Source organism: Microcaecilia unicolor, chromosome 3 (assembly GCF_901765095.1).
Source record: "Microcaecilia unicolor chromosome 3, aMicUni1.1, whole genome shotgun sequence".
In the NCBI taxonomy this organism is placed as follows: Eukaryota; Metazoa; Chordata; class Amphibia; order Gymnophiona; family Siphonopidae; genus Microcaecilia; species Microcaecilia unicolor.
The window spans coordinates 13054056-13067304 of NC_044033.1; the positions used below are offsets into that span (position 1 = coordinate 13054056).

General features: G+C 43.0%; 1 protein-coding gene across 1 annotated transcript in view; it reads left to right on the forward strand.

Moving 5' to 3' along the window:
- The window catches only part of DNAH8 (dynein axonemal heavy chain 8), a 1267128-nt gene that overhangs the window by 488060 nt on the left and 765819 nt on the right, over positions 1 to 13249 (forward strand). Inside the window, 1 exon segment of the mRNA XM_030199255.1 lies at positions 12663 to 12859. Within this exon segment, the coding sequence (XP_030055115.1) occupies positions 12663 to 12859 (197 nt within the window).

Genomic DNA, 13249 nt, shown 5'->3' on the forward strand with positions numbered 1-13249 from the left:
AAGGTGGCCTCTCATAACCTTCGACCAGTGGGTTCTCCAAATAGTCCGGCAAGGATACACCCTCAATTTGGTTTCCAAACCTCCAAATTGCCCACCGGGAGCTCAATCCTACAGCTTCCAGCACAAGCAGGTACTTGCAGAGGAACTCTCTGCCCTTCTCAGCGCCAATGCGGTCGAGCCCGTGCCATCCGGGCAAGAAGGGCTGGGATTCTATTCCAGGTACTTCCTTGTGGAAAAGCAAACAGGGGGATGCGTCCCATCCTAGACCTAAGGGCCCTGAACAAATATCTGGTCAAGGAAAAGTTCAGGATGCTTTCCCTGGGCACCCTTCTTCCCATGATTCAGGAAAACGACTGGCTATGCTCTCTGGACTTGAAGGACACCTACACGCACATCCCGATACTGCCAGCTCACAGACAGTATCTGCGATTTCAGCTGGGCACACGTCACTTCCAGTACTGTGTGCTACCCTTTGGGCTCGCCTCTGCGCCCAGAGTGTTCACGAAGTGCTTGGCTGTAGTAGCAGCGGCGCTTCGCAGTCTGGGAGTGCACGTGTTCCCCTATCTCGACGATTGGCTGGTAAAAAACACATCCGAGGCAGGAGCTCTGCAGTCCATGCAGATGACTATTCGCCTCCTGGAGCTACTGGGGTTTGTGATAAATTATCCAAAGTCCCATCTTCTCCCAGAGACTCGAATTCATAGGAGCTCTGCTGGACTCTCGGACGGCTCGTGCCTATCTCCCAGAGGCGAGAGCCAACAACTTGTTGTCCCTCGTCTCGCGGGTGCGAGCGTCCCAGCAGATCACAGCTCGGCAGATGTTGAGATTGTTGGGCCACATGGCCTCCACAGTTCATGTGACTCCCATGGCCCGCCTTCACATGCGATCTGCTCAATGGACCCTAGCTTCCCAGTGGTTTCAGGCTGCTGGGGATCTTGAAGACGTGATCCACCTGTCCACGAGTTTTCTCAAATCCCTGTATTGGTGGACGATTTGGTCCAATTTGACTCTGGGACGCCCTTTCCAAATTCCTCAGCCACAAAAAGTGCTGACTACGGATGCGTCTCTCCTGGGGTGGGGGGGCTCATGTCGATGGGCTTCACACCCAGGGAAGCTGGTCCCTCCAGGAACGCGATCTGCAGATCAATCTCCTGGAGTTACGAGTGGTCTGGAACGCTCTGAAGGCTTTCAGAGATCAGCTGTCCCACCAAATTATCCAAATTCAGACAGACAACCAGGTTGCCATGTATTACATCAACAAGCAGGGGGGCACCGGATCTCGCCCCCTGTGTCAGGTAGCCGTCAGCATGTGGCTCTGGGCTCGCCGTCACGGCATGGTGCTACAAGCCACATATCTGGCAGGCGTAAACAACAGTCTGGCCGACAGGTTGAGCAGGATTATGCAACCTCACGAGTGGTCGCTCAATTCCCGAGTAGTGCGCCAGATCTTCCAGGTGTGGGGCACCACCTTGGTAGATCTCTTTGCATCTCGAGCCAACCACAAGGTCCCTCAGTTCTGTTCCAGACTTCAGGCCCCCGGCAGACTGGCATCGGATGCCTTCTTTCTGGACTGGGGGGAAGGTCTGCTGTATGCTTATCCTCCCATACCTCTGGTGGGGAAGACTTTGTTGAAACTCAAGCAAGACCGAGGCACCATGATTCTGATTGCTCCCTTTTGGCCGCGTCAGATCTGGTTCCCTCTTCTTCTGGAGTTGTCCTCCGAAGAACCGTGGAGATTGGAGTGTTTTCTGACCCTCATCACACAGGACGAAGGGGCGCTTCTGCATCCCAACCTCCGGTCTCTGGCTCTCACGGCCTGGATGTTGAGAGCGTAGACTTTGCCTCTTTGGGTCTGTCAGAGGGTGTCTCCCGCATCTTGCTTGCTTCCAGGAAAGATCCCACTAAGAGGAGTTACTTCTTTCTATGGAGGAGGTTTGCCATCTGGTGTGACAGCAAGGCCCTAGATCCTCGCTCTTGTCCTACACAGACCCTGCTTGAATACCTTCTGCACTTGTCTGAGTCTGGTCTCAAGACCAACTCTGTAAGGGTTCACCTTAGCGCAATCAGTGCATACCATTACCGTGTGGAAGGTAAGCCGATCTCAGGACAGCCTTTAGTTGTTCGCTTCATGAGAGGTTTGCTTTTGTCAAAGTCCCCCGTCAAACCTCCTACAGTGTCATGGGATCTCAATGTCATTCTCACCCAGCTGATGAAACCTCCTTTTGAGCTACTGAACTCCTGCCATCTGAAGTACTTGACCTGGAAGGTCATTTTCTTGGTGGCAGTTACTTCAGCTCGTAGAGTCAGTGAGCTTCAGGCCCTGGTAGCCCAGGCCCCTTACACCAAATTTCATCATAACAGAGTAGTCCTCCGCACTCACCCTAAGTTCTTGCCAAAGGTTGTGTCTGAGTTCCATCTGAACCAGTCAATTGTCTTGCCAACATTCTTTCCCCGTCCTCATTCCTGCCCTGCTGAACGTCAGCTGCACACATTGGACTGCAAAAGAGCATTGGCCTTCTATCTGGAGCGGACACAGCCCAACAGACAGTCCGCCCAATTGTTTGTTTCTTTTGATCCCAACAGGAGGGGAGTGGCTGTGGGGAAACGCACCTTATCAAATTGGCTAGCAGACTGCATTTCCTTCACTTACGCCCAGGCTGGGCTGGCTCTTCAGGGTCATGTCACGGCTCATAATGTTAGAGCCATGGCAGCGTCGGTGGCCCACTTGAAGTCAGCCACTATTGAAGAGATTTGCAAAGCTGCGACGTGGTCATCTGTCCACACATTCACATCTCATTACTGCCTGCAGCAGGATACCCGACGCGACAGTCGGTTCAGGCAGTCAGTGCTTCAGAATCTGTTTGGGGTTTAGGATCCAACTCCCCCCTCCTAGGCCCATGTTTTATTCTGTTCCAGGCTACATTCTCAATTAGTTGGAAAAATTGTTAGGTCAATCTCAGTTATGTCCTCGCCGTTGCGAGGCCCAATTGACCATGTTTGTTGTTTTGAGTGAGCCTGGGGGCTAGGGATACCCCATCAGTGAGAACAAGCAGCCTGCTTGTCCTCGGAGAAAGCGAATGCTACATACCTGTAGAAGGTATTCTCCGAGGACAGCAGGCTGATTGTTCTCACAAACCCGCCCGCCTCCCCTTTGGAGTTGTGTCTTCCCTTGTCTTTGTCTTGCTACATATGGGACTGACGAACACGAGCCGGTTCGGGCGGGAAGACGGCCGCGCATGCGCGGTGTGCATCGGCGCACGAGGACTAGCAAAGGCCTTTGCTAGTAAAGTGTTCCGATTGGAGGGGCTGCCGTGGACGTCACCCATGAGTGAGAACAATCAGCCTGCTGTCCTTGGAGAATACCTTCTACAGGTATGTAGCATTCGCTTTTTCTTCCGTGAACAGTGCAATATCCACTCCATCTTATATGTATCTTTGCCAGCCGATCGTGGTTCTTCTCCAGGATTTTGTTCGTGAACACAGAACAGAAGTATCTATGTAGCACGTTTAATTTTTCTTCATCACTCTCCACAAAGTAGTTCACAGCTTGTTTCAGTCTCACAGTTCATTGTATAGTCTTCCTTCTTTCAATAATATACCTGAAAAACTTCTTGTCTCCCCGCCTTACATTTTTAGCCATTTGTTCCTCTGCCTATGTTTTCCCCAGATGTAATCTCTCTTGATTTCTTTCAGTGTCATCTGGTATTCTTTTGTGTGTTCCTCTTCTTGAGTTTTTTTTGTATTTCATGAATGCTATCTCTTTTGCCTTTCTTTTCACAGTCACTTGTTAGGAGAACCATAGTGGTTTCCTTTTTTTGTTGCTTTTATTTACTCTCCTCACATAAAGATCAGTAGCCATTTTTGTAGCTCCTTTCAGCCTGGACCACTGTCTTTTCACTTCTTGTATGTTCTCCCATTCCATCAGCTCTTTCTTCAGATACACTCCTATTTTACTAAAGTCAGCATGTTTGAAATCCAGGTCTTTGAGTTTTGAGTGGCTGCTCTCCGCTTTAGCTGTTACATTGAACCAAACCATCTAATAATCACTACTGCCTAAATGGGCACCCACTCTGATATTAGACACACTTTCCCCATTTGTGAGCCCCAGATCCAGCGTTGCTCCTTCCCTCAGGGGTTCCGTCACCATTTGTCTAAGCAGAGCACTTTGAAAGGCATCTGTGATCTCTCTACTTCTTTCTGATTCCGCAGATGGACCTCTCCAGTCCGCATCTGGCAGATTGAAATCTCCCAGTAACAGCACTTTTCCTTTCTTTCCCAACTTTTGGGTTAGAGGCCTGATGTTCCTGGGGAAGAAAAATAATGCCAACTTATTGTTGGTGTTATTTTTCTATAATTACTTTAACAGAAAGGAGGGGAAAATGTACAAGAAATTATTCTTAACCTAGATCCAAAAAGAATCACAATATAATCCACAAAATCCAGGTAAAAATTATAAATATCAAGAAAAATCATCAAAATGTATAATATTATAAAAATATATGTGACAAGTGCTGAGAAATAATTTTGTGCTAAAGTATCAAAAAGACAATGCACACCATTTCAATCATTTTCCTTGGTCATGTTTTTCCAAATAAATATATAAAGAGAATATGTCCTGTTAAATATATAAAGGGAGTATGTTCAACCCTCAATTATCAAGACAGTTCTCAAGATGACAAATCTGAAGGAAGTGAAGAATTCGCAAATTTCAACAGTTGTACCAACTCTACAGTTCCCTAATGAAGTACCAAGTCAATGATGATCACACATAGCAGTTCTCATAATACAATATTCAAAACCCTGTCAGGGGTCCCAGTTTTGCCTACGGCTTCTTCAGGGGTATCAATTCTTCTGCTCAAAAAACTAACTAACTAACTATATATATATATATATGTATATATATATAAAATTTATAATCAAGGTCGAAACATCAATCTTGGTTGCATATCACATAAAACGTCATTATAAAGCAGCCATTAAATAATTGTTAACATATCTAATGTTAACAATTATTTAATGGCTGCTTTATAATGACATTATGTATATTTTTTTCTTTTTTTTTTTCTTATCCCAAAACTGCACAATATATAAACAAATTTCAACAAATATGGTGTACAAGTGGGCATTCACCCGACAACTCAATTCCAACAGAGAAAAGATACTCAGCCTTTTTCCTTTATAACTATCAGCCCACCTACACTACTCCTGCTCTGACACTGACACTGACTCTGATACCAGTTATACCTTTGACCTTGTCTCCTAATCTCCTTATACTCATCTTCCAATCTTTCCTTCTCCATCTTTCTATACCATTCCCTTCCCAATCTACTTTCCTCTTACCTATCTTATCCTTGTTTACCTCCCCATATCCAATTCAATTCATATATTCTTAAAACCTTACTATTATTATGTTTACTACAGTTCGTAATATTCATCTTACAGGACTTTGTAATGTATTTTTTACTATGTAAGCCACATTGAACCTGCTGTTTGTGGGAAAGCGTGGGGTACAAATGTAATAAATAAATAAATAACATGTCAATGTAACGTGCTGACATGGCAGTCTTTCATTTGATTATTACAAAGCGGACCATTCAACTTCCCTGTTTAAACCTCGGGGTCCACTGTGTTCCAATTGGAAACGAACCATTGCTCTTTCCGTAACAATGCTTGAGTTATATTTTCACCCCTCTTATTTTACATACATAATAATACTAATCAGACATCCTTAAATGAATGTTCAACATTTTCCCAATGACAAATCAATGGGGCATCACATTTCTTTAATCCTATGCTACTTAAATGCTTTAGTATTCTAAATTTGATCTTATTTCATGAATAACACACCTTGCAAAGTACAAGACAACTATGTTGTTTGATTTCCATGGTAATGAGGTGTTTTGCATCTCATTATTAACTAACGTGTTAAGGTAAACTAACATACTTTATGGTAAAATAGCGCACAATTTTGACATTTATAGGGCAATTTTATAGTAGGGTACCTGGTAGATGCCTGTTCTATTAAAAAATATCCTAACTGGGTATATACATATTTATTTAGGTGCGAGCACTTATGCCAGCTATAGAGCTGATGTAAGTGTTAGAACTTAAGAGGCCTTTTTAGAAAGGTATGGGAGTGCTAATGTGTGGGTAGTGCGCGCCCAATCAGCATTACTGCTGAGGTAGTGCATGCTCCTAGCAGTAATTCAGATCTTGGCGCATGCTGAATCCCGCGATAGAAAATTATTTTCTACTGCAGGGGGTGTTCTTGGTGGTAACCGGCAGCGCGCACATGAGCCCTTACAACCAGGTGAATGGGTGGCAGTAAGGGCTCAGGCCTTAAATAGGTGCACACTAGTTTTAATATTAGTGGAAGCTCATTTCCTGTTCTATTAAAAAAATAGCCTTTTCCCAGCCGCGGTAAAAAATGGCCCAGCGCGTGCCTAAATGATGCACCCATACTACCACAGGCCACTTTTACTGCGGCTGTGTAAAAGGACCTCCTAAGTGCCTCAGATACCAGCATAGTTTACAGTATTCAGTAAATTGTGTACATTTGAGCCCTACCCAAGCTCCACCCATGTATACACACCCTTGCAATAACATGCTATGAGGCATATTTTCAAAGCACTTTGGGAGGCTAAGTTCCATAGGTTTCTATGGAACTTTGGGAGGCTAAGTGCTTTGAAAATGAGCCTCCATGTAAGTTAAGCATGTATTTACAGAATAGTGTTTAATCAGAATTTTGGCAGTTATATTTATATGTGCACACATATGTATGTAAATTAATTATTCCAACAGAGACAATAAGAAAAGCAAAAATGGGCATAGACCAATTGAGCTCCAACTAGAGAGCTGCATGGGAATGGGGATAGCGGGATTCCCGCGGATACCATGGGAATCCTGCAGAGATCCCCTCCAGGACGTCGGGGATCCCGTGGGGATAGTCCGATGTGAAAGGGGATCCCGCAGGGATGTACCTGGTTCCTGCGGGGTTCCTGTGGAACCGTAAAACGGAGCTTTGCTTTCCCTTCCTGCACATACCTCACATCACACTGGTGGCCAAGTGGCTTGCTTCGGGGAAGGAAAAGTCCCCACTCTTTCCTGCCCGTGAGGCTTCCGCTTGAACTCTTGGTGGCCATTTTAAACAAGCAGCAGTGATGAGAGGATCAGCGGCAGTGAACAGAAAAGCGTGGGGGCCTTTCCTGCCCCTAAGCAAGCCAGTAGACCACCAGTGTGATGTGAGGTATGTGTGGGAAAGACATCCAGGGCTGGAGGAGAGGTGGCTGGATGGATGGATGGTGTGTGTGTGTGTGTGTGTGTGTGTGTGTGTGTGTGTGCTGAAGCCAGATAGGATAGTCTCATGTTTCCCCTTCCTTTTGAATCTGTCATCGCCATACAGTCAAAACAAAGCAAACAAACCTACGAGCTGCTGCATCCACGTTGTTCTTTATTGTTGGTAGCATAAGTAGATAAGTATTGCCACACTGGAACAAACCAAAGGTCCATGAAGCCCAGCATCCTGTTTCCAACAGTGGCCAATACAGGTGAGAAATACCTGGCAAGATCTCAGACGCTCAATACATTTTATGATGCTTATCCCAGAAATAAGCAGTGGATTTTCCCCAAGCCAATTTAATAATGGTCTATGGACTTTTCCTTTAGGAAGCCAATCAGACCTTTTTTTAACCCTGCTAAGCTAACTGCCTTTTTTTATTTAATCTCACTTATATTTTCAAACATACCGACTTGTGTAACATATACAGATGTACACAGAGGAAGTATAATATCAGAATAACTTTTTATAGGTAGAGTGGTAATTTGTTTATAAATTGTAATCAGTGTGTCATTTGGAGGAGCTGGTTAAAAGGACTCCCTAGCACTATTATATTCATGCAGAGATATTTTTTCTCCTGGTAATGGGCCACTAAAACAGACATCATGTTATGAGAATCAGGTGCTCTACATTCAGGCTTTCTATCTATCTATTTATTTATTTACTTATTTATTACATCTATATCCCACATTAAACATGAATTAGGTTGAAACCTGAGAGCATTTAAGATCTTTTTTTTTCCTGTGCCTATATTAAAAGGAAAAGATAGCATGTGGGGATTTTGTTTTGTGGATTGCAGTGGTATATTATAAAAATGCACTTGTCTTTTTTTATTACTACTGTTTCACAGAGAGTTATTGAATAATGAGGAAAGGGTTTCCTTCATGCAGAAGTTCTGTCCAGCGTCAGTCTAAATGTCCCAAGATTGTCCAGTTCAGCACAGTATTAGCTGCCAAGTTTATGCAAAGTTAATTATGTTCAGTGGAAAATAAATCTGTTGCCTCAGGCTGCTTGCTATGTGCTATCAAACCAACATTGATTCCTTTAATCTGGTTACTTTAATTACATTGACATTATTGAACGTTTTACCTTGTTCTTGTTCCTTGTACCTGTTATGAATTATTTATTTATTTATTTACTTCTACTTCACTTGATATTTTATTTTTTACATCTAATTTACTTGATATTCTCAAATACCTTAATTGTAATACTTCTCTGTACTTATCATTCCTTTAATGGTTATCGCCATTGTGGTATAATGTAAGCCACATTGAGCCTGCAAATATGTGGGAAAATGTGGGATACAAATGCAGCAAATAAATATTCTGTCATTGTTTCATTATTGCTACCAAGCATTACATATTAAGGGCGTTTGCTTTAAACCTTGCTTTAATTCATTTATCCAGTCCTTGTATTCACATGGTTTTGCTTTTTAAACCCAAAGGTGAATCCTAAGGGTGGTTGAACAATTAAGTATAAACTGTGTTGTTTCTGACTTTACTTGTTTTGGACTGCTTTGGGCCCTGCTGATCTGTACATCTGCTGTCTTAGCAGAGTACAGAAGAAAATGATTTATGTTACTTTTACTAGAATTTTTACTGCTTGTAGAATCAAATTGTCATCTCGTAGATTTGGAATTCTTGTAGAGTGCTTGTGTCTCCTTTCCATATAATAAAAATATTGTCTTCCCTGTCAAGTATGACTATTCCTCCCCCTTTGTCTGCTGGTTTTTTAACAATCTTAATGTTACTAGATAATGAGTTGATGGCTTCCATTTCTTCCTTGTTCATGTTGAAAAAACGAGGTTTCTGCTTCTGTTCAATCATCTCAAGCTCCTTAAGAACACAAGAATTGAAGGCGTGGATCAAGGGGTCCATAGGCCCCGGTGGTATTCAGGTAGATGGATGCTTGACTACTGATAAATCTACATTTGGAGCTCTTTGTGAAAAAAATTCAGTAATTTGTAATTTGTGAACGAACTTAAATAGGTCTATACGTGTCTGCAGAGGGTTGTATCTGATGGTAGGTACAAACGAGAGACATTTTTGAAGTACCTTCTATTCATTTTCTGAGATTTCTGTGTCGGAGAGGTTGAAAACTGGAATTTCTCTCTCCAGCAGTCCACTCTGTATCCTGTCTCGTCAAAGGATATGTCCTGATTATGCCTCTGCTTCGGCCACGTCCTCTGTTGGTTTGATAAAACCTGTTCTGCTGTAGATGTGGTTTCTCCTATAAGTGGTATCATGGTTGTGAAGATTGCATCCTGTCTTGTTTCTCCCACATTAAATCTAAAAAAGCTTTCTGGGAATCATGTAGTGGAGAGGAGGGTGGTGGTGGTTGGGCCAGGCTGTTAAGTGGAGATGTACATATATCTCCAGACTCCTAATTTGCTTTCTACTGTTTTCTCTATGAGTATTTTTATGGTGAAGTGAATCTGTGGGTATAATTCTAGACGTAGAGGCCTTCTCTGGTCTAACCCTGGTGTACACTTTAGCTTTACTGAAGAGATAAATAGATCCCTTGTGATAGTCAGCCTCATCCCTATTGAATTTGCTATCTTTAATCTCTCTGATGTCTTGTTTGAATTTTTCTAGTTTATGGTTTACATCCTTCAGTACCATCTTGTAATTAGAATCATCGTTTTAAAAGAGCATCACAATTTTCTTATAATTATTAGTTCTATTTTTCGCAGTGTCGCTATCAAGATCATTAAGTTAAATGAATACTTATTTAAAATACAGCACCATTTGTTAAGAAAGTCCCGATCATCTTAAAACATGTTGGGGGCCTTCTGGATTCGAAGGCCTCTTGGTATTTTCTTCACTCTGCAGTAATTGACCATATTCTTCTTAAGATTGATGATTTTGGCCCATCTATCTAGTAGTGTCTCAGAGGGTGGATGGTTCAGGTCTCTTTGTTCCATATCATTAACTTCTTGGATGAGACGATTTAGATGGCTTTCGTCAAAAGTTAGAATGTCATCCCAGGGTTGGAAGGTCATGTTATCGTTTCAGAAAAAGAACAAGGAGAAAAAACCCGACAAAGGTGGAGAAACTGGATCTGCAGCACTAACCGGTTAAATGCCACTGAAAATGAATGGATAGCTGCAAACAAATGAGTTAACCGGTCGGTGGCTGTTCCCAGCTGGTTATATCGCAATGATAGAGTGGATCAAATGGGGGGGGGGGGGGGGTTGCGCTATATGTTAAAGAGAGAATGGAGTCAAACAAAATAAACATTCTATATGAAACAGATAGCAGCGTGGAATCCTTGTGGATAGAAATTCCATGTGTGAAGGGAAGGAGTATACTGCTAGGGTTCTACTATCATCTGCCATGGCAGAATGAACAGACAGATGAAGAAATGTTTACAGAAATTAGGAAACGTTACATCAGGGAGTGTTAGGGAGGTGAAATTCCTAAATGTATTAAGTGAGTGCTTGTTGGAGCAACTGATGTGCACAGTTGCCATTATAGAATTGGCATTCCACACTTCCCATCGTGGCACCTAACGTGGTGCCTAGTTATAGAATTGCCCCTTAAATTTCTACCAAGAGTCATCACCCCTTTTCATGTCAATGAAGAGATAGTATTACCTATGGTTTATCCTAAATTGCTCAAGCTTCAATGCGGAAGTCCCACCACACTCTGGATGTAAATGGATCTTATTTTAGATCAGAATCCATCAGAACATCTAAGCAGCTGTTTGTCACCTTTGACTGTCTCTTTGACCCCAACAATTTGAAATAGTGGCAAAGTGTACACTAGGAAATTGCTTAACTTACTGTGTTCAATTCTGTTATGAACATACTGGTATCCCTCTAGCAACAGCCAGTAAGATCAATCCTTATCAGATAAGAGACAGTTGCTTCCGAAACTCATAAAATCTGCTTCACTGGAAAATACTTGTATATGCAACATAGCTACTTGGGTCTTATTGCATATCTTCACCTTGCACTACTGCCTGCCCTGGACCAATTTCCAGTTAGAGAAAGTGCTTTCAGCCAAGCAATACTGAGAACTCTGTCTTTGTAATCTGTTAAACTCTTGTATCATATGAGTAGTTTGCGCCTCAACAATAGAAATATTAACTGAAATCTGGAGCACCCCTGAACTTTGGAACAGATCATAAATGGGAGGACTACACTTCTATGCTTTATTCCATCCCGCTGGTCAATGGAGAGAGCAAATTTCTTTACCTGTAACAGTTATCCTGTGTAGACAGCAGGATTAATCAGGTATACAACCCCTCCCACCTCTCTAAGCATTGAACTACTCCATGAGCTATGAGGGGACTGATGAGAATTCTGTCTGTAGGCAGTATATCTGATGCTCTTGCAGAACCTTCAGCCATGCACGTTGCTATCTCACTCCATCCCATCCCGCCCTACCCCTCCCCAGTGCTGGCTCTTTTCCCCTTCATAGACCTGCTTCTCCCCTTCCCTTCCCCTATATTCCAGCATTTCCTCTTCCCTCCCCACTCCCTATATTCTAGCATCTCTCTTTTACTTTCCCCTCCCTAACCCCCATAATCCAACATCTCTCCTTCCCTTCCATTCTCTACCCCGTTTTCCAGCATTTCCCCTTCCCTCCCCGCTCCCTATATTCCAGCATCTCCCTTTCACCTTCCTCTCCCTAACCCCCATAATCCAGCATCTCTCCTTCCACTCCCTACTCCCCTCCATGTGGTATTTTCTCTTTCCTACCATCCTACCACCACCCCCCAGTATCCACTATAGAGCTTCACCCCCTCTTTGCTTCCTCTTGCTGGGCCTGTGCTGCTGCCACCAGTGCCACCCCTCCTACTTCTCTCCCATAGGCCAAAGGGACAAGCGGATTCAGTGCCAGTACAGGATCTTTAACCACAGGCCCATGCTTGAGTATTGCTGTGTCATGCTTCCCTTCTGACGCAGGATTTCTGGTTGGAGTGGGGTGGGATACAACAATGCTCGATTGTGGGCCTGTGGTTAAAGACCCTGCAAACCTGACTCTTCTTGGGCTTTTGTCCTGGAAATAGGGAGAGCAGCATCAGCAGCAGGGGGAAGATTCAGTGCTGTACTCCTGCCATATTGCTGCCCTAGATGGATGCCTAGTTTGCATAGTAGCAGATCTGGCCCAATGGACAAGAAAGATCACATGTTTTCAGAACATTATGCAAGTTCTAAGCTCTGGGAGAGATATTTTGTTTCAGTGACATCTAATCCTCCTGTCTATGGTAAGGAACTGTTACAGTTTAAAAAAAAACTTTGTTATATAGAGGAAAGTTTTGTCTGATTTTCTGACTATAGCTTCTCAGTATTTACACTTTGTGTGTATGTTTCTTGCAGAAATATTTGAGAAGCCCCAGGCTGTCAAAAAATTAAAGAATTTTTATACAAATGTGGCAGAACATAAAGATGTTTCAAAATTAGTTCTCCTGCTTTCTTCTTGCGTAAATTCTGTGAGGAAGGCAGTCAACGAGTCGCTGCACGATTTTCAGAAATATAAAGAGCTGTGGACGGAAGACAGAAATACTAAAGTTAAGGTACTTTCATTTTCTGATACAAGTCTCAATGATATATATATATATATATATATGGTTTTCACTGACTTGTTCTGGGGATATCATATTTCATTACCATTATTCTTGCTTATCATATAAAAATATTCAGTGAAAAGTTGATTATAAACATTTGTTTTATTTGGTAAACATTTATCTTCCACTAATCGATTTAAACGTTTCTCTTGTTGAATTACAATTTCAAACATAAACACAGTAAAGGTAGTCTCTAAGGACAAGCAGGCATGGAGGGGCATAATCGAAAGGGGCCGCCCATCTCTAAGGGCGGCCATCTCCGTGGACGGATCCAAGAAGGGGCGGTCCCGACCGTATTATCGAAAAAGATGGGCGGCCATCTTTTGTTTCGATAATACG